We start from the raw sequence: 21,073 nt of genomic DNA, 5'->3' as shown, positions 1-21,073 counted from the left end.
CAAGTGGAGAAAGACTGCAGCAGGTTACGTTCAACAAAGAAGCAACAACACAAGGAGCCATGCAAGTCTCCCCAGATATTCCAGGCTTTAAATGTCGCACCCTATTCTGTTCATCAAGCAACCTTTATAGTCTATAAAAGTTTTCAAGTTTTCTGGGTAGCTCCACCCAGTTGATAACAATTACCCTGTCAGGTAAATTACCCAGCATTTAGCTTTTATGTTTACCAACTGGTCTCTCCTGCTCAATTGACAATCAATCCCTAAAAGTTTATCCAGTGTTAGATGGCGTATCTGACAATTCAGTGAAAGGAAATTGGTCAAATCCAACAATAGACTGCCAAAAGAAAGAAAGAAATGTCTAATCACAAAAATACTACAACTAATTACAAATAGTGATTAGATTCTAAAGAGATTATCTCCTAGGTAGATTTTAATAGAAATCTTGAACAGTTTGGGGCCGGGGAGGTCGGGGGGGAAGATACCCTGATGATTGGGTAATAACAGAACATGACAAAAACACTATAAATTTTCTGCACACACACACACACACATACATACACACACACATACATACACACACACACTAACATTACAAGTCTAGTCAGAAGGAAATACACCAGAAAAGGAAGAGAATTTTTAAAAATAATTTACAAGGGATGTTCTTTATTACTTTTATCAGTTCTAAAATATCATCCTCCTTTAAAAAAATTTAAGACTGGAATGACAGATTACTTCCTTCACTGTTGTAAATACTGCAAATTTATCAGCGGAGCTAAGTATCAATATAATTTTTCCTTAAGCTTGAACACATAAGGGAGCACTAAAATAGATTATAAACCTCATTTGACCTGATTTTATAAAAAGTCACTCTGGCTGTCTTCAGTCCTGTTCTGTCTCCAGATAGATTTCCAGGGTAGGCTTGTGTCACTTGGTCCATCTATAACAGGTCGGATAGGGTAGTCTGTAGTAACTGCCAGGATACCACCTTCTGTTCTGCGCTGCTTGACTGGCGTTTGGCTTTACCTTCCAAGAGTACCTCCTGTGTAAACAGTCCTCTCCGTGGGGACCAGGAGGAGGAATATGGCCTCTCTGGTAACTGTTCTGATTCTGTGAAGATTTTCTTAAACAAAACAAAAGTAATACACCATTATTAGTTTTAATAAATATATATAATAAGCTTTATAAAATTATACATAGATACTCTGGTTCTACTGTTTTCTACCTGTGTGATTTTAGCAGATAAAATTGCTTAATCTTTGGATTTCGTAGTTCTTTATACAATAGAGGTAATAATACCTTCCATCTTCATGGATTGTTCTGAAGGTAAATTAAGATGATATACTTCAATTACCCACCACAATGCCTTGGCACACTGTAGGTTCCCAGAAGCCTTTCCACCTTTCCCTATAGAGATAAATGCCCATACTATTCTAATCAGATACATTCCCTCCAAGTGTGGCAGGGCTGACATGAAACAGAATAAGCTATTTATTTTTGAAACCAGGAACCTACTTTCACTTTATAAGTAAATACATATATAAATTAATTATAAAATGTAGAAATTCTAACCATGGCACATGCAGCAAATTTGGGAAATTAATATTTAATTGTTTCAAAAGAAACATCAGTAAATCTAATATAATCATACAAAAGAAAATTTGGAAATCTGAGAAAAGTAAACACCCCCAAAAACCCCTCAATCCCACTTAATCTAAGTAAACTGGTTAATATTTACTTTTGGTCTTTTTCCCCCTAGCATCTTTTTTTGACTGCTGAATCATAACCTATTATTTTCACTTATCATAAGTAAGCTTTCACCTTCAATGGCTTTATAAAATATCATAGTATGGATATAATAATTTACTTAGCTATTCTTCATCGTTAGAAATGCAAGCTGCTACCAATTTTGCCACTACTGTAAATAATGCTGGGATTAACATCCCAGAATATATACAACTGTATCCTAAGCACCTAGTCCAGAGTCTGATACATAGTAGGGAGTTTGAGAAATGTGCTGAATGATTAAATGCATGTAGATTTTTCCATATTTTTAAGTATTTCTGTAACCTCATGGTGGAATTACCAGGTATGAACATTTTTATGGCTATTACAGTTATGTTTCAAAAGGGCTATACCATTTTTCAGTGCCCCTGGCAACACAAGCAACACCTTTTTGAAATGTTTACATCTGCTAAAATGCCAAAACATCTTTTTGAAAACTGAAAGTTTACAATGTGCTAAAGTACTTTCTTAACTCATGTAATAATCAACAACAATCCCAAAGTATATGTTATTAAAATTTTATTTATAATATTATTAAAATTTCCATCTAACTGATAAGAAAATAGGAATTTAGAGATCTTACTCAAGATCACATACAGGGTGAACAGCAGAGCCACGATGCAAACCCAAGTCCAGCCTGACAATCAATACACTGGACTACCTTGTCAAAAACTTGCTAAATTAATAGCAAAATAGCAAAAACTATTGTTGTTTAATTGTACTGAGGTTTTTCCTGTTTCCCAAGTAAAAGTATGTTTGTGATTTATGTGTTCAATCCCTTTGCAAGTTTCTCTACTGCAAATTTTACCATTTTCCCTATAATTTGAATTTACTCTTTAAATAAAGCAGCCTTCTTTATTCTGAAAACTATACCACTATTACTGCGGCCTAAGAATGTAAGATCCTTTCTGACACCCACATCAAATTATTGGCTTAAACTAAGTTTAAGAATCAATGAAAATTTCTAAGTCCTCTTCCCAACTGCCTCTGAAAAATCACCTGTTCCCCCTCCTATACTTGATTTTCCAGCCCTAAATGCAAAATACGGAACAAACAATACCTCCTGGTTGACACTGATCAGCAAGAAAACACCAATTCTTCACATTACAATGTGTTTGCACTAATTTATAATATTAATTTCTATTTCAATTCTAGAAAAAGGGAAAGCAGAGATACCTTTCTGATTGCTGCAAATCTTGGGTCTGGGTACGGAAACGCCGAGATGTTGGGTAACCTGGAGTCTGACGTAGGTTATACTTCAGTCCTTGGTTAATAGACTTATTAGCTGCGTGACCTGGTTCCATCATACGCGCTGGGTCCTCAAAACCACTTGTTCTGGATACACTGGAATCCCGATTCCTTAAACAGAATGTTTCCACAAAATATTACGGGTCTGCAAATTCAGTAGCCAATTTAGTGACTATATTTTGGCCCGTGAAAATAACAATTCCATCCTCCCCCCATTCCTATTTGTTTAGGTTTCCTCGAGCAAGTAAACAAGCTGTAAGAAGAAGGGATATGTGCAACTTAAAGGATATAAAAATAGATCTTCCTAACCACAAATATCACATATAAAATGCAACTTACTTTCTGATGGGACCGTTCCGAAGGTCTTCAATGTAGTTTTGTCTTTCTAAGCAATGTCCACGGCTCCTATTGAATACTGAGGAGCAGACGAGCTGTTAGAAATAACTGTACAAAGAGCAAATCTTTCCCAGAGAAAGCAGATCAAAGCTGAAATCCAGGGACTTCCCTGGGGGCGCAGTGGTTAAGAATCCACCTGCCAATGCAGGGGACAGGGGTTCGAGCCCTGGTCCAGGAAGATCCCACACGCCACGGAGCAACTAAGCCCATGCGCCACAACTACTGAAGCCCGTGTGCCTAGAGCCCATACTCCGCAACAAGAAACCACCGCAATGAGAGGCCCGCCTACCGCAACAAAGAGTAGCCCCCGCTCGCCGCAACTAGAGAAAGCCCGCACAGCAACGAAGACCCAACGCAGCCAAAAATAAATAAATTTAAAAAAGAAAAAAAAAATGCTGAAATCCACTGACTAATTATTCAGGCTGTTATATCTCGCTATTTCCAGATACATCCCTTTATAAACTTTTGGTAAAAGGTTATCTTATGTCAGAACAAATGAATTACAAACTTCTCTTTTTCCAAAATTTGAGAAATTCCCCTACACTTCTACCTTCAAATTTTATAAAAAGGTAAAAGTAGTGACAACCCTTATACTTACATTCAATTGCATCATCTGGCCACATGCCTTCTACATCAATCAAATATCTACAAAACAACAAAATTCGAATCAGTTGTAAATAAAAAGAAAAGAAAATCAAGGTTTTGCAAAAAAGGTCCAATTTCGCTTTACAAATATAGATATAAAAATCCTAAGAAAGTATCAGCACATCTAATCAGTAATTATTAAAGAATGATATATACCATGATTACAAAAAGGCGTTATTACAAGGACGCAAGGATAATGCAACTTTAGAAAATCTATTAATATAATTATTTACATTAATACAATAATTAATAAATGAAAGAGAATAAAATACAGGACCAAACTGGCAGATGTTAAAAAGTTATCTGGGGCTTCCCTGGTGGCGCAGTGGTTCAGAGTCCGCCTGCCAATGCAGGGGACGCAGGTTCGTGCCCCGGTCTGGGAAGATCCCACATGCCGCGGAGCGGCTGGGCCCCCCGTGCACCATGGCCGCTGAGCCTGCGCATCCGGAGCCTGTGCTCCGCAACGGGAGAGGCCACGACAGTGAGAGGCCCGCGTACCACAAAAAAAAAAAAAAAAAGTTATCTGATAACATACAACAGTCAGTTTCGATCAAAATGCTTTGTACACTCAAAACAGGAAACTTAATATGACGGAGTATTCATCAAGAACCAACAAATAACAAGACAAATTAGGATAAATATTAACATCATATCTAAAAAACCCTATCTAACCAACCATAGGAGCAAGAAACTTAGGAATCACCATCACTGACAGCTATTTCTCCCTCACCCTCATCCTCAACCCACCACCAGTGCTAACAATGATACTGCCTACATACCTCTAGAATCTGTCCACATCTTTCCACCAAAATGACCACCATACCCTGGTCCAAGCCACCATTATGCCCAATTTCTACAAAAGTCTCCTAACTGGTTTCCTTGCTTCCACTCTTTCGCCCTGCAGTGTATTCTCCACTCGGTAGCAAAATGATAGGTTGAAAATGCAATTGGGTATGTTCCACACACTCACCTTCAACAGAAAAAATTCAATGGTTTTCTATTATTCTTAAAGTCTGAAACCTTAAACGTAAGCCTGCACGATCGAGCTCCTACCCACACTTGTAGTTCCATTATAATCACATGCTCCCCCAACAGCCCCACCTTCCTGGCCAGTTCCTCCAACACAGCATATGCTTTCCTCTTGTAGGGTCTTTTGCTATTCCTTATGCTCAGAAATCTCTCCCCAACGTCCCTATCTGGTTAATACGTACTCATCCTTCAGATATCAGCTGAAACATCCCTAAATAAACCTTCTCTAATCTCCAGGATGAGATCAAATCCTCCCTAAAATATGCTCTCATGGTACCATGTCCCTCTCCCTGGCACTTGTCAGAGTTGTAATTCTACATGCAGAGTATGATCCTTGAATATCTATTCCCTCTCTGGACTGTTAGAATTCACAAAGGGCAGGTCAAGTCTCTTCACTCACAAAATTTCACAAGTCTTTTTGCTAGCGCCCAGCACAGTGCTTAAACATAACACGTGCTCAATAAGTACTTCCTGAATGAACAACCATAAATTAGTACAGTGTAGCAACATCCACCAAAAGCATAAGGGCATAAACTCTTTCATGCAGAAGTCCCATTCTGAGTGAAGTTAACTGAGACAAAGCATATATATTCATAGGTGTTCACACAGGAATGTTCATTACTTTGACGTTTTATAATATCAAAAACTTCTGACTTTTATATGTTCATCAGTAAGCAAAGGAACAATGCAGCCTTTAAAAAAAAATGTGACCTAATGAAACTTAAAAGCTTTTTCACAGCAAAGGAAACTACAAACAAGACGAAAAGACAACCCTCAGAATGGGAGAAAATATTTGCAAACGAATCAACAGACAAAGGATTAATCTCCAAAATCTATAAATAGGTCATGCAGCTATTAAAAAAGCAAACAACCCAATCAAAAAATGGGCAGAAGACCTAAATAGACATTTCTCCAAAGAAGACACAGATGGCCAAGAGGCACATGAAAAGCTGCTCAACATCACTAATTATTAAAGAAATGCAAATCAAAACTACAATGAGGTATCACCTCACACCGGTTAGAATGGGCATCATCAGAAAATATACAAACAACAAATGCGGGAGAGGGTGTGAGGAAAGGGAACCCTCTTGCACTGCTGGTGGTAATGTAAACTGATACAGCCACTATGGAGAACAGTATGGAGGTTCCTTAAAAACTAAAAATAGAATTACCATATGACCCAGCAATCCCACTACTGGGCACATACCCAGAGAAAACCATAATTCAAGAAGACATATGCACCCCAATGTTCATTGCAGCACTATTCACAATAGCTAGGTCATGGAAGCAACCTAAATGCCCATCAACAGAGGAATGGACAAAAAAGATGTGGTACGTATATACAATGGAATATTACTCAGAGATAAAAAAAGAACAAAACTGGGTCATTTGTAGAGATGTGGACGGACCTAGTGTCATACAGAGTGAAGTTAAGTCAGAAAGAGAAAAACAAATATTGTATATTAATGCATATATATGGAATCTAGAAAAATGGTACAGATGAACCGGTTTGCAAGGCAGAAATAGAGACACAGATGTAGAGAACAAACGTATGGACACCAAGGGGGGAAAGCGGGGCAGGGCGGGGGTCGGTGGTGGTGAGATGAATTGGGAGATTGGGCTTGACATATATACACTAATATGTATAAAATAGATAACTAATAATAACCTGCTGTATAAAAACTAAATAAACTTTTAAAATTCAAAAATAAATAAATGAAAATAATAAACTAATTAATTTAAAAAAAAGAATGAGGTTGGAACACTGTCAAAACAGCACACAGATCACACACTCGAGCCCCGGAAGACGGGGAACTGCCTTAAGTCCCCCACTTCAGATGACATCTCCCTGCCTCACAAGTCTCAGTCCAACTGGGCTAGCTTTGGCAAGGGGATGGAGCTGGATCAGGAGCCGCTGCTGCCATATCTGGATCAAGTTCCAGTTTTGGTCTATCATCCAACACCTAGCCAGACTCGCCTAGCAACTCAGCTGAGAGGAACAAAATAGGATAGCTCAAAGAATAGGCATACAGCATCAGCCTAAAGGAGTTTACGACCCTGAAAGAAATGGATCAGAAAAAAGGATCCGGGGGACTTCCCTGGTGGTGCACTGGCTAAAGACTCCACACTACCAATGCAGGGGGCCCGGGTTCATTCCCTGGTCATGGAACTAGATCCCACACGCATGCTGCAACTAAGAGTTTGCATGCCACAACTAAGGAGCTCACTGCCTGCAACTAAGACCCGGAGCAACCAAATAAATAAATAAAATTTTTTAAATATTAGAAAAAAAGATCCAGGAGTGTGTGATCTGTATGGACTTTGCTTATGAGAACCCAATTTGATTTCTGCTGTGTATGCAGATCACCTGGGCTGTACAGATGAGTCGCTGATGAGATCCTTCACGTGCCCCTCCTGCATGGAGACAGTTGATGCAGCACTGCTTTTGTCCTACGAGACTAACTGAGCCAGTGTCTCTCACCTGACTTCAAGAGAACCATCATCTTTGGTGGTTTTGATCTTTTGTCGTTGAGCCGACAGAGCCGGGGATTAGGAATGAAGATCATGCATGAAAGTTTCCTAAAAATTCCTGAACGGCTGCAGACATTGGGGAAAAGTACGTGATAGTTTAGAAATTAGGGGGAAAAGTAGGATGCTATTTTCATGTAAAGCCTTCACCCAGGGTTTAAAAATACAATTGTATTTAAATCTTGTTATTGCTCCAGTACATAGGATTTGTGTAAAGTGTAAAGTACAGCACCTATATATGTTTCAACTGTGTGTCGAAGATTAGGATAAAGATAGCGGTTGTTTTTCCTACGTGAGATAACTTTCTGCTTCCCCCTACCCAAATTCTTTTCCTAAGTTGCTGGCATTTGGGTCAAGGTTTTATTAAAAGCTACATTTTATAACACTGGCACAAAAAAAAGTAGTTTTAAGCTTGTTTGCATGGTTCTTTTTTTTTTTTTAGAATAAACATAGAGCATTTATTTTTTACGTTATAGGAACTCCACAAGTTAAGGTCCCATTGTTCTTTTGCTGTGATTGTTGTTACTATTGATGTTGCTGTTTTCTGTCTTTGCTGGTTCTTTCTAATCTACCATTTGTCATTATTGGCATATTATCATCTCATGGTCACAAGATGGCTGCTGTAAAACCAAGTATCATATTCTCACAAAACAAGGAGGAAGCAGAAAAAGAGTCCAAATGGTCATTTTCCTAATGCATATTTATCTTTCTTCAGAGAAAAATATCATTCTCATAAGCACAATAACAGCCTTCCCCTAATTACTTATTTGCCGAAACAGATTGATATGACCATTCATAAGACAATTCATGGCAAAGAGGGATATAATAATGACTGTCTTAGCCTAACAAGGATTTATCCACTAAAGCTGAATGCTTCACTCCTCAAAAAAATCATAAAGTTCTATGAGCAAGGAAGAACTACTGAGTGACTGTTAAGTAAGCCATCAGAATTGTTTGTCCAAGACCATATGATTCTTTTTTTCCACTGGAAATGGAATTTATTGCCTTAGGTCTTTTTAAATAGTGTACTATTACTGTTGGGGCTGGCTCTGTGCTTGAAAACCAGTTTATTTATAACCTGTTACAAGTGCTGTATTTGTTTGCAGTTAAGAAATGCAAAATTCAAAGTGATCTCCTACCTTGTAAGCAAACTGAGATTCACTGTCCCTCTTCTATTAAAAAAAATGAGTTAATGTGTCCAGAAACTAACTCTAGTAAAGTGGGGTTTAACATTACCCTTTCTTATGTGTTTCATCTGATTCTTTTGGTTGTTAACACGGTGATAATTAAAAGTTAAGATAGATTTTAAATATTAAGAATTCTGATTTATTGAGCTTGAATTATGCCACCATGCTTATGTAAAAATGAAAGTGGCACCATAGTTAAACTGACAAAAGTTTCTCAGTTGTCACAATTTTGATTTATTCTTTCCTGTGACCTCCTTCCCTGTTGTCTTCAACCACAGCAAAAGGATACTGCATGTCTTCTTATTGTAGTGCTGAGGTTACTGAAGTTATATAAAACACACCTCAGTCTCTGTTTCTTGGAAGGAAAGTCCTGGTAGTTGACTGACAATTCTAAGCAGGGAGAATTAAGATAAATGTGTTTCACGTTTTGCACACAAATGCAGAATTTGTATAATCACAACTTCACAGTTGTGATATCAAAAAAGAAGCAATTTCTCCTTTATATTTTTCTTGCAATTAATGTAAGCCCACTCTGAATCTCTAAGCTTCTGAAGTGTTAGAAGTAGAGATGGACTACTAAAGATGTAGTTGTAATGTTTTACCCATTTAGTATGTGTTTATTTTTCCTTATGTACTCGAAGGTGACATATTTGTTCAGCTCAGTGATATTACAGCTAAAAAAATCATTCATTAGTAAAAGAAGAAGCAATCTCAACCTAACAAATCAGAAGTGTTTCTTATTATTTTATATTGAGTTGAATATTTGACTCTTAACACTTTTCTACATACAAAACACAGTCTCTTGAAGGGTTCTTCATAAGTACATTATAGAAGAATTTAGTATGTCATAAGCACTTAAAGATTTGACATTCAACTGTAGTAGTATCCATGTTGGTTAATTTTCTTACGAGCCCCATGATGAGTTTGAGAAAAACTGAAAGAATTAGAGTATCAGGTTCTATTAAATTGTTACATGTATCTTGCATAAGTTTTTGTTCATTAATTTATATCCAACTACATAAAGCAAATTTGAGGAAAAAAATATTAATAAATAAATAAATAAATAAATAAATAAGAATGAGGTCTCCAAATATTTTCATAGGAAGATGTCCACCATATATTAAATTATAAACCAGAATGTCTAAATACTATACCATTAAATCATATGTACAGTCAGTTCTGTATATCCAACGGTTCCATATCCTGCAGATATGGAAGGACGACTATACTACACCATTTTACATAGCGGACTTGAGCATCCGAGGATTTTGGTATCTATGGTGAGCCCTAAAACCAATTCCCTGCAGATACCAAGGGACCATTGTATATGCTTATATCTCCATTCTTTAACGTCTGAAAAAATATGTGCTAAGTTATTACTGGTGGTAACCTCTGAGTAGGGGGCAAAATTGCCTTGCACTTCATACATCTCTCTGACTGCAGTTTTCTGTTTGTTTTTTTTTTTGCGCGGTACGCGGGCCTCTCACTGTTGTGGCCTCTCCCGTTGCGGAGCACAGGCTCCAGATGTGCAGGCTCAGCGGCCATGGCTCACAGGCCCAGCTGCTCCGTGGCATGTGGGATGTTCCCAGACCGGGGCACGAACCCGTGTCCCCTGCATCGGCAGGCGGACTCTCAACCACTGCGCCACCAGGGAAGCCGTTCTGACTAAATTTTTTGCATTCAGCTTACATTAGCTTACAGTACTATCGTAAACACAACAATTTAAACATGGCCTGCCTCTTAGGGTTGGCAACTCACCTGCAGATGAGGTAGCCAGTCCTGTTTAAACCATGGGTACAGTGGACACCAATAAGTCTGTCTATAAAACAGGAAATATGGAATTCAGTAAGCAAAGTAGATACACTAAAAACAAGTTATACAATTTTCTGAAGAGTAGCCTTTATTAGTTATCACAACACTACCAATATCCTGAAAAGGAAAAACTCTGAAGAAAAGGGTGTTTTTGAAGGAATGTACTATGAAGAATTAACTACTATAAAGTCAAAATTCATGGTCTCTGGGAAATTTTGCATAGCCTCCAATCAGATGCAATAGTGTGGACTGGAGAATGCCCATCAGGAACTGATTTGACTACAGAAAAAGGGAGTGGGAAAAAAAAACAGGCTATCAGAAGACTGGAATTTGTTTTTGAGTGAAACAAATGGAATGCCTTCACTTTTAATGCTCAATATTAAAAAGGACAAACAGTTTCTGAAGGGCTCTTGAGGTCCCAAAGCACTTCCATTCCTTCTCTCATTCACTGCTCCTCACACGCCAAGGGTCTATGTGCCTGTGCAGTTCTCGGGTAAGTAGCACCGTGCTTATTTCACAATGAAAAAGTAAGGCTTGAGACGTTAAGCCCAAGCTGCACAGCAGGCAACAGAAAAAAAGACTAGAATCAAGTCTCAGATTTTTCCAACTATGCCACAGTATTACATGGTCCAGCACTTAAAAAAAAAATTATTTGAGAAAGTAAATAAAAAACAACAACACGTAGCTGATCTCTGCAAAAGGTGTGTCTGTGACTAGGTAGTGTCTGGCATTCGTCATCTCCTGCCTGGATTACTACCGCCCTACAATTCTAACAATCTCTTCTATTTCAACTGATCCTCCACATGGAAGATGTTATCTTTCTAAAATAGAAACTTGGCTGGATTGCTCTGTTGCTTAAACATCTTCACTTAGCACAGAATAAAGCCCAAGTTTTTAGCACAGCATTGAGAACTCTTTATAAACAAGTATCAGTCTGTCTCTCCAACTGAATGGTAAGTTCAAACTATGACTTACAAGGACCTCCATCCTCCACCTCCCTCCTTTCCCCTGCCAGCCTCCCTGATCCCATCCTCTACTGCCCTGCCCTCACTCACTTTCCCCTGTCCAGCCACACTGGCCTCCTTACTATTCCTCAAACATGCCAAGCACAGTCGTGCCTCAGGGACTTTGCACCTACTATTCCTTCTGCTTCAGAACACACTCTCCCAACCCATCTCCACTCTCCCAGATATCCAATGGCTTGTTTCTCACTTCAAGGCTCTGCTCAATCGACATCGTAATCAAGGGGACTTCCCTGATCACCTACCACATTCCCTCATCTCTTCATCTTGTTTTGTTACTCTCCAAAGCATTTACCACCACTTGACACTCCATGTATTTACTTATTTATTCATCTCTCTCCCACACTAGAATGTAAAGTACGTAAGGGGAAGAACTTTGTTCTGTTCCTACTGCCTCGAATAGTGCCTTCAACTTAGAAGGTGTTATATAAATATTTGCTGAAAAGGAATGTATCAATTCCTTGCCCTTTCACACTACCCTCTAGTCACACCAGAGGCTGCCCCTCCAGAGCACAAGTTCAAGCCCTGTGCCTTTGGTACCTGTCCCCAATACCTGTGCTGTCTTTTCCTCATTCTGGCAAAATCCTCTTCCCCCAAGCCCAGCTCAAACGCTGTCTCCTCAGTCAGGCCTTCCTCAATTTCTCCCCTATATTCCTGCTGCACTTGATTATTTTATTATAATTAACCCACTTATAGTCACTACATGTTTATCTTCCTAGATAACTGTAAGTTGCTACTGAACGAAGACTTCTAGTCACCTCTGTATCCCCGTGCCCTAACAACAAACCTATAAGGCTCTCGGTATTTACTAAAACAATTTATTGTCTGAGTCTCTTCGAATTCTAGGGAGTGGATAGTATAGTCTCATCCTCATTATCAGTAAGCCTGGCATCTGTGGGAGGGGCTTATAGCAGAGGAAGCCACCAATGGATCATAACTAAGGTCCTGAGACTGCATTGGCAGAGAGTATGGTGAAGTTAGCCCACTGCATGCAGAAGACCCACAGAGGAGTCAGCATATGCAATGGACTACACTTGGTATAACATGTGAACAATCAAGGTTTACAAACGTGTTCTCATGCACTTGTAAGGATCTTCTAGCCCACGCGGAGCAGACAGAACACACACAAAGGAGCCTGGAGGAAGTGAGGAGGCCGGCAGCTGCACCCTAACATCTTAAGAGGTAACATTTCTGTGACTACAGTTTACACAAATCAGAGAATTTGCCTCCTTTCTAGACACCCTGGTTATCACAGGCAAGGCCAAGCCTCTCATGTTTTAAAGTTAAAGTACAGGGAAGATCTGAGAATAGGGCTTAAGATATTTAAGAGCTAGGACCTGCATTAAGCAACCAAGTTATAGAATGAAAATTTATCTTGAAATTCCAGTCTCTCCCTCTCTCTCTCACCTCCTATCTCCTATCTTCCCACCTCCATCTCTATTCCTTCTCGCTACTCCCTGTTTTATGTATATATGTGCATCATTATATACATATATATGGAATATTTACTGTCTGTTAGGTTTATTTAATAAAGTGCACACTCCTCAGGCTAAATTTAGAAAGAGGACAAAACGAACACTTTCTCATGTGGGTCAGTGGTGTTCCAAGGACAAAAGATTCCTCAGTCTTAAAACATGGCAAATACCATGTTCCTTCTGATAGTTAGATGGTAGAAAAAGGCAAGTGGATCCTTAAAATTCAGACGCTATTAAGACCTACTATCAACAGAGTAGATCTTAAAGTGGAAACAAGAAAACATCAGCCTTTTAAGTTTTTCCTGTCTGAAGATAAGAATAAGAGGTGGTAGTGTTCTTCCTCACTTGCACCCAAAGTGTAAAAGCAGCAAAAATATCTTAAACACATATGATGAGGAAGCCACTCTTCTGGTCCACTCTGTTTTGTTTTGCTTCTAGGGATCTGTCTCACTCCGAACCTTTGCTTTTTGTTTTGTCTTTTATATACGCTAAGAACCTGAGAGTCTTAACCTTTTCTTCCACCTCTCAACCAATAAATAGGACAAAAGAACATTTTTATTTTTTTATGTATTTTCCATTCAAAGTTTAAAAAAAAGAGATAAGTAAGCTAGTTCAGTTCATATTTCTCACAAAAATCACTTTCCAAACTAAACTAAATTGTTTGTGACCATAAACAGGAAAAACACCGTACTCTATTAGCACCATCTGACATTTCCATGTTAATGTTATCAAACACAACAGGCCTAATGTCAGAACTATTAAAAATGTTAAAAATCCCCAACCCCACTCACAATGCATACCAAAGTACAGGTAAAGGGAAAAACAAACAAAAAAAACAACTCACCATTATCTTTATTTTCTTTCAAAAACCCATTAACAGCACATTGGAATTTAAAAATAGTGTCATCATTTGGCACCTGATGCCCAATTGTACAAATTTTTAAATAAGGAATAGTTTCTGGTAAGTCCTATAAGGCAAAACCATGAAAATATGTATTATTTCCTTTGTAGGGAAAGAATAAAAAATTAAGTAGAGAAGGCAGACGATAAACCAAGAGAGGACATTAAGCTTAGTATGTCAGTCATTCTGATAAGAGCCATTTTTTCCAAAGCTGCTTTAACCAGTAAGTATCACTTGATTTTCATTAAAACTGCAGAATGGACAGTTACTAGGCATGCAAAAGGAAAAGCAAATCTATGTGAATGAATGCGCATGTAACTCAAAACGATATAAACAGTTCTACCTACATTTATTTTCTATCTTACATTTCAAGGGCCATAAAGCAGCTGTGATTTAAGTAGAATAGTAGAATAGAGTCAGAAGAACTTGGATTCTAACTAGGAAATAGAGCAAATTTCAGGCATTGTTGAGGACTGGTATTCTTGGGGTACGAGAAAGTAGACTATCAAGAGAAGACAGAAAAGGATAAGTGAAAATTCTGTAGTTCTGCAAATAAATGGAAAGTAGCAGTATGGACCTATGACATATTTTATATTAAAAACAAACATACATAATTCCTAGCTCTGACTACTGAAAAAGTCTAGAAACAACAGATGTCATTTCAAAAGGACTCGGGAGTCACTGAGAAGCTCCAACTGGCCAAAGATACGGACTCAGTTAGAATAATAACTGTAGCGGAGTCCACGGTGATATGAATAAATAAATTTTAAAAAATTGGTCACCACTGGAGGATATTTGTGAATCAACTCATTATTTTGAAAACTGTTAAATAAAAGAAGAGAATCATGCCTCTACAACTGGGCAACCAAATAGCTGATGAGGGGAATCTTCTCCTGACAGAAATATACCCAGCTAATAAGTGAAAAAAGAACAACAGAATTCACCATTTTTTGAATCCTCAACTGAATTAATGGATGTAGCTATGAATCATCAGTGACTGCTAATATCACACAAAGAGACAATTGTATGTCTCCATGGAAGAACACATCATCACCTATGAAACTGTCTTGTCAAAACAAAACAAGCAAGCTTCATTCTGATCAACTACCAATTTACAGTAAATAAAAGGATTGAAGAATATGTTAACAACACACGGAATGTAATCATCAAAATCTAGATGGGACAAGTTACCTGGTTTCTTTAAAAATAAAATTCAAGGCGGAAAAGAAAAGTGAGAGAGACATGGAGGGAGAACCTATAGATTAAATAAGGCTTCAGAGACCTAACAACCAACGGCAAAGTGTGGACCTTATTTGGATCTAATTCAAAATTCTAAACAATTTTTTATGACATTTAGGAGACAACTGCAAATTTGAGCACTCACTGGGTATTTACTATTAAAAAATGATATTAAGGAATAAAAGTCCTATATTTTAAATATACATACCAAAAATGTATAGGTGTAATTACATGTTGTCTCGGAGCTGCTTCAAGATAATACGGAATACGGTGAAACAGGTGGGGGTATAAATGAAATATGACAGCCATCAGTTGGTAAATATTAAAGCTGGATGAGTTCATGGGTATACAAGGAACACTCACAGTATTTTGCACACTTTTGTATATGTTTAAAAATTGTGATAATTGTTTAAAAACAAGACGACACTGTAGATAACAGTTTGGCAGTTTCTCAAAGGTTAAACGTAGAGCTACCATATGATCCAACAACTCTGCTACCACCTACACTACACATCTAAAAGAACTGAAAGCAGGGATTTGAACAAATATTTGTACACCAATGATGATAGCAGCATGATTCACAATAGCTACAAGGTGGAAACAACCCAAGTGTCAATCAACCGATGAATAACAAAATGTAGTATATATACACAATGGGCTTTATTAAGCCAAAAAAGGAATGTCATTTTGTTACATGCTATAACATGGATGAACCTTGAAAACACTAGGTTTAGTGAAATAAGCCAGACATAGAAGGTCAAATATTGTAGATTCCACTTACACGAGGTACCTAGAATAGGCAAATTCATAGACACAGAAAATAGAATAGAGGTTACTAAGGGCTGGTGGGAGGGAAAATGGGGTTGTAACTGTTGGATGGTTACAGAGTTTTTGTTGAGGATGATGAAAAGGTTTTGGTTATAGACAGTGGTGATAGTTACACAACACTGTGACTGTATTTAATGCCACTGAACTGCATATTTATAAATGGTTAAAATAAATATGATTTATGTATATTTTACCACAATAAAAAAAGAGGAATAACTGAGTTGAAATTTCAATTCTTCCTTGTCCGAGAGTCAGTTTCATCGTCTGTAAAATTAGTAATTGTAGTTGTCTATCCTCTGAGCTTACTGCAGAGTAAGCACTCAGTAGGAGATATCAGTACTACTTCCACTTCAACAGCAAAGGATTGTTGTGAAGATTAACTAAGTCAATGGATATGAAAGAACTTTCTAAATGGCAAACTGCTATACAAATATTAACAAACATTAGGTGTTACTGTCTCCCAAGGCCATGGAACAGGTCAGAAGAAGGATAATTCTTTTGCACTGGTATGTCCTACATGGGCCAAGAGAATATATGGGTTTCTGTACTCTATCAGAAGGTATTAGGAAAAGAAAGCATAAAACTTAGAGAACAATTGTCTTTTACCCTGATGCTTAAACATGCTCAGGCAACTGCTTAAAATAAGTGCTGAAGACATAATGGACATACCTTTCTTTCCTTTTAGGCTACTACTATTCTTACTAAAAGTTTACTTCATTTTCAAAATACAGAACATGGAAGCTTATAGAATTTCTTAAGCATATCTAGGGCCTACTGCCAAATACTATAGTTCAATTCATATCTTTCATCTCATTTTGAAACAGCAATTACAAATGTGTATTTAAGGAAACCACTAGCTTCCCTTTTTGAACCCATGAAAGAAGGCCAGGATTCACCTTAGCGTAAGATGATGACTACTGAATTACTATGAATTATGACAGTATCAGAAAGGAGGTCGTTCTCAATTACGGGTTCCGTTTACCTCTGGCTTATAATAGCGGCGCGTGTACGTTAGGTCAATAATCAGTCCAAGTTCTTCATTCTGTTCTTGGATTTGGTTAAAAAGATCCAAGGGGGAAAAACATTCTTCTGGAGCGAGATTCTTTTCAAAACTCTGTCAGAAAGAACATGTGTTTAAAATCCTTTATTATATTACCCATTTATTGAAACCCTGTGATGCTAACATATGAGATTAAAAGTAATGTTTCCTCCTCTGGAATTTACAAGCGATATTACAATCCTTTCTTCCAGAGAGATTAGACGGAAGAAAATAAGCTCACTTCTATATATTTATTTCTATGTTTGTTTATTTCATGTTGGTCTCCTAACCAGACTGTAAACTCCCAGAAGGCAGGGACCACATCAGTTTTGCCTACCACTGGATTGCCAGCTCCAAGCAGAGTGCCTGTAACTAGACACATAAATAAATACTTCTTGAATATCTACCTATATGAAGGATGGCTTTCACTGCTAAATATTCTTTTATGTATTTGGCTTATTGATGTACTCTGTTCCATTGATCTGTTTGGTTATTCAAGTGCCGGCAACACACTTTTCTTTTTAAATTAGTAGACTGGATTTAGAGCAGTTTGACATTCGCAGCAAAACTGAGCAAAAAGTACACAGTTCTCACTTATACCCTCTCTCCTTCATCCCACACAGCCTTCCCCATTATCAACATGCCATACCAGTGTGCTTCATTTGTGAGAATTCATGAACCAACACTGACACATCATTATCAATCGAAGTCCATAGTTTATTGTATTCATGGTACAAGTAACTGACTATTTCTTTATTTCTAGTATAGTCATCCCCAAACATTTACATACGGAGGTATATATTACTTTCTTATAAATTACTTTATTCTTTATTTATAGTTAGGGCATTACATTGTTTTTTTTAATTAAGTACAAAAGTAGGTTCTATTTATCTATGAATTCCATTTCTGGATAGTAAAGGAGGTATTAAAAAGTATTTGCTATAAAAAGGGAAAATGGAGTACGACGGGGTTGAGAGCCAGGGCTCTATATGGTGAATTCAGATTTCTGGAAGAATACGGTATTAACTTTTGCTTACCTTTTTTAAAGGAACTTTGAAAGCAATGAAACGAGTCCCAGGCATCCGCTGTCCAATTGGGAGATAGTCTTTCCACCTATTAATATATCTTTTGTTAGGCAAATTTTATGTTAGACTGTCTCCCTGCATAGGATGAATGCACCTTGAAAATGCAAAGCATATCCCTCTACAGTAGGTCCCTCTTCTTTCTGCTTTGCATTTTGCTGCTCCGCCTATTCAACCCCAGCTAGTAACAAGCTATACTTCCCTGTTCCTGTTTTCCCATCTTGAAAACAGATAAAAGGAAACAAAACAATGCAAAGGTCTCAACAAATAAGGGATATCTAAAACCAGAGAGATGGCCAGAACTTCTGTATCCCTGATAAAACCTAGCCCGATGTTGAATACTATCATTAATACATGCGAGTTGACTGAAATAGTTTAAACTCAATTCTTCCACATCACAGTTTAGTGTTAGTCCTCATACACAACCTGATAATAAAATTCCTTAATGCTAGGAATCACAGTGAACAATAATATCTGAACTGACTCCTGTAAGATGAGTGAGAACTAAGGTTAATTCAGTGTATCTGAAGCATAGAAAGTGAGGGCAATAGTGGCACAAGATGGGGCTAGAGAAGCAGAGAGGATTCTAGACCACGCAGTCTTAAAGGCCAACAGTTTGTTTTCTAGTCTCAAAACAATGGTTTTGAGCGCTGTCTATGAGCAATGTTCCAACTTGCTTTTAAGGCTTCTGGTGTGAAGAATGGATTGGAAGGAAACAAGAAATATGGACACTAGTTAGGACCTAACTGCAACAGACAGGCAAGTTCAGTATTAGGATGTTGAGGAAGAGTTGACAGATTCAAAAGAAATTCAGGAGATAAACTGAAGCGGGCTTAATGGGCTATGAGATGGAGGAGAGGAAGGTCTTAGGGAATTAAAGGGTTTACCGCACACATGAGCAAAGTCTCAAAATTACGCATTTGAACGTACAGAGGTAGATCTCTCAAATGACAGCGGTTAGGAAGCACCAGTGCGCCCTTTATAATTCCCAGAGACAACGCAAATCAACTGTTTCGATGGAAAATTCGGCAGTACCCGTGCGTTTTTTCACTCAAACTTAGTTCCAGTTCCTCTTACTCACATTTTCTGTGGCAAAACAACACAGCTTAAGGAATAGAAGGGGATTCCATTTTGGTAATTAAGGAGTGTCCCCAACACTGACAGTCCCATCTTAAAAAGCAGTCCCTCTGCATTTCACCCGAGGAGCAATGGCCAGAGCCTCCCTTTTAAAACGATGGGGGGAGATCAGAACATCTCACACTGTCCCTTTCAGCCACTGTGACGACCAATACCCCCGAGCACAGCGCGGACGGGCCAGCGCGCGGGGGCAACAGGGACAGGAGACAGCACAAGAGACGAAGCCCAGGCCCAGGGGCTCTGAGGTCCACCGGCAACGCCCAGGGGCCGAGGCGTTATTACCTTTCCGGGATGTGGTTTCCGCCCTTCTTCTTGGACGACGAACGTCCGGAAAATCCGCGACCCTGACCCCAGCGCCCACGGGCATGATGCCACTGGTTCATGTGACCCCCAAGATGCCGCCCACCCAACATCAAGAGTGCCAAAGTCGCCAACCCAGCGCCCCCGCTGCCAGCACAAGGCCCCGAACCACAGGCGCCTAGTCACAAGCCGACGCAGCTCGCGGGACTCTTTCTACTGCGCATGCGCCACCGCCCGTCGAGATGACGTCCTCACGCCGGCGGACTGAGACGCTTCATTAAGGAAGAGGACTCAGATGACTGCAATTCCCTCCTTAGCCGGAGGATGGTAGCAGAGGTCCATTAGTTCGTGTGTGTACCCTTCAGAATTCCAGTAAGAAGGGACATGGAAAGTTGTCCAACTCTCCCAGTTTGTTGTGTGGTTCTTTCAAATATTTAAGTGCTTATATTCACACTTGTTGTATCCTGTCTGTATTTGTACGTAATGGATATCCTGTATTTTATATAAGAGCTGCATACTATACATAGTCTACAATCTGTCTTGCATAGTGATTTTCCCAGTCAATTTTTGCGTACATCCATTCTATTCTCTTTAATAGCTGCATAACATTACATAATTTATATGACCAGTCCAATACTGATGGACTTTTAGTTGTTTTCACTTTGGGGTTTTGTTTTTTATTTTTTGTTTTTGTCCTCTGTTACAGATAGGCTGCAATGTGAACATCTTTATACATGTGTATAGCTATATATAAATTTCTAGACATAGAATTTCTGGAATGAAAGAGACGCAAACTTTAAATACTGATTTTCAATCAATCTAATCTGCCTAATCAACCTTTCAAAAATATTTTATCAGGGTGGGCCAACTGAGATAACAGTTATGAAAGGGTTTTCCAATGTTTAAAATTCTCTTCCCACTTCAGAAATGATTACAATAAAATGTGACTCTTTTTGCCTATCTTTTATGTGTGCCATTTCTCTAAAATTCTTTTTATCTTCTTTTTGATTAAAAAAAATTTGTCCTTTTCTTGTTTGTTTCTCTTAAGACATTATCCATTATGTTCATTCACTCATATTATTTAATTTAATTAATTAATTAATTAATTTTTGGCTGTGTCGGGTATTAGTTGCAGCACGTGGGCTCTTCGTTGCAGTGCGTGGGCTCTTCCTTGCGACTCGTGGGCTCTCTTGTTGTGGTGCGTGGGCTCCACACCACGTGGGCTCAGTAGTTGCGGCGTGCGGGCTTAGTTGCTCTGTAGCATGTGGGATCTCAGTTCCCCAACCAGGGACTGAACCTGCATCCCCTGCATTGGAAGGCGGATTCTTAACCACTGGGCAACAAGGAAGTCCCCACTCGTATTATTTTAAATTTAGTCTTCAGTTCTGAAAATTTCTTCTTTTATTTTGAATTCTGTCCTGA

At 38.5% G+C, this 21,073-nt stretch overlaps 1 protein-coding gene and 1 pseudogene across 2 annotated transcripts; one reads left to right on the top strand and one right to left on the bottom strand.

The window, feature by feature from the left end:
- Nucleotides 1-630: 630 nt before the first annotated feature.
- Nucleotides 631-19,760, bottom strand: DUSP11 (dual specificity phosphatase 11). The gene is made up of 9 exons (XM_079721157.1): nucleotides 19,634-19,760; nucleotides 18,170-18,245; nucleotides 17,076-17,207; nucleotides 13,970-14,093; nucleotides 10,575-10,635; nucleotides 4,025-4,071; nucleotides 3,370-3,445; nucleotides 2,959-3,141; nucleotides 631-1,120 (listed from the first exon to the last, which is right to left on the bottom strand). The coding sequence occupies exons 1-9, from the start codon at nucleotides 19,732-19,734 to the stop codon at nucleotides 925-927; spliced, it is 996 nt and encodes a 331-aa protein (XP_079577283.1). The 5' UTR covers nucleotides 19,735-19,760; the 3' UTR covers nucleotides 631-924.
- LOC307064375 (RING finger protein 11-like) lies at nucleotides 5,379-7,567 on the top strand (annotated as a pseudogene). Its single transcript has 3 exons — nucleotides 5,379-5,399; nucleotides 6,878-7,190; nucleotides 7,401-7,567. The product of its transcript is annotated as an RING finger protein 11-like (transcript).
- Nucleotides 19,761-21,073: the final 1,313 nt, after the last annotated feature.

The sequence above is a fragment of the Hyperoodon ampullatus genome (assembly GCF_949752795.1).
Source record: "Hyperoodon ampullatus genome assembly, chromosome: 15".
In the NCBI taxonomy this organism is placed as follows: domain Eukaryota; kingdom Metazoa; phylum Chordata; class Mammalia; order Artiodactyla; family Ziphiidae; genus Hyperoodon; species Hyperoodon ampullatus.
Note: the sequence above shows the minus strand (reverse complement) of the source record. Positions and strands in the feature narration are given on the sequence as shown.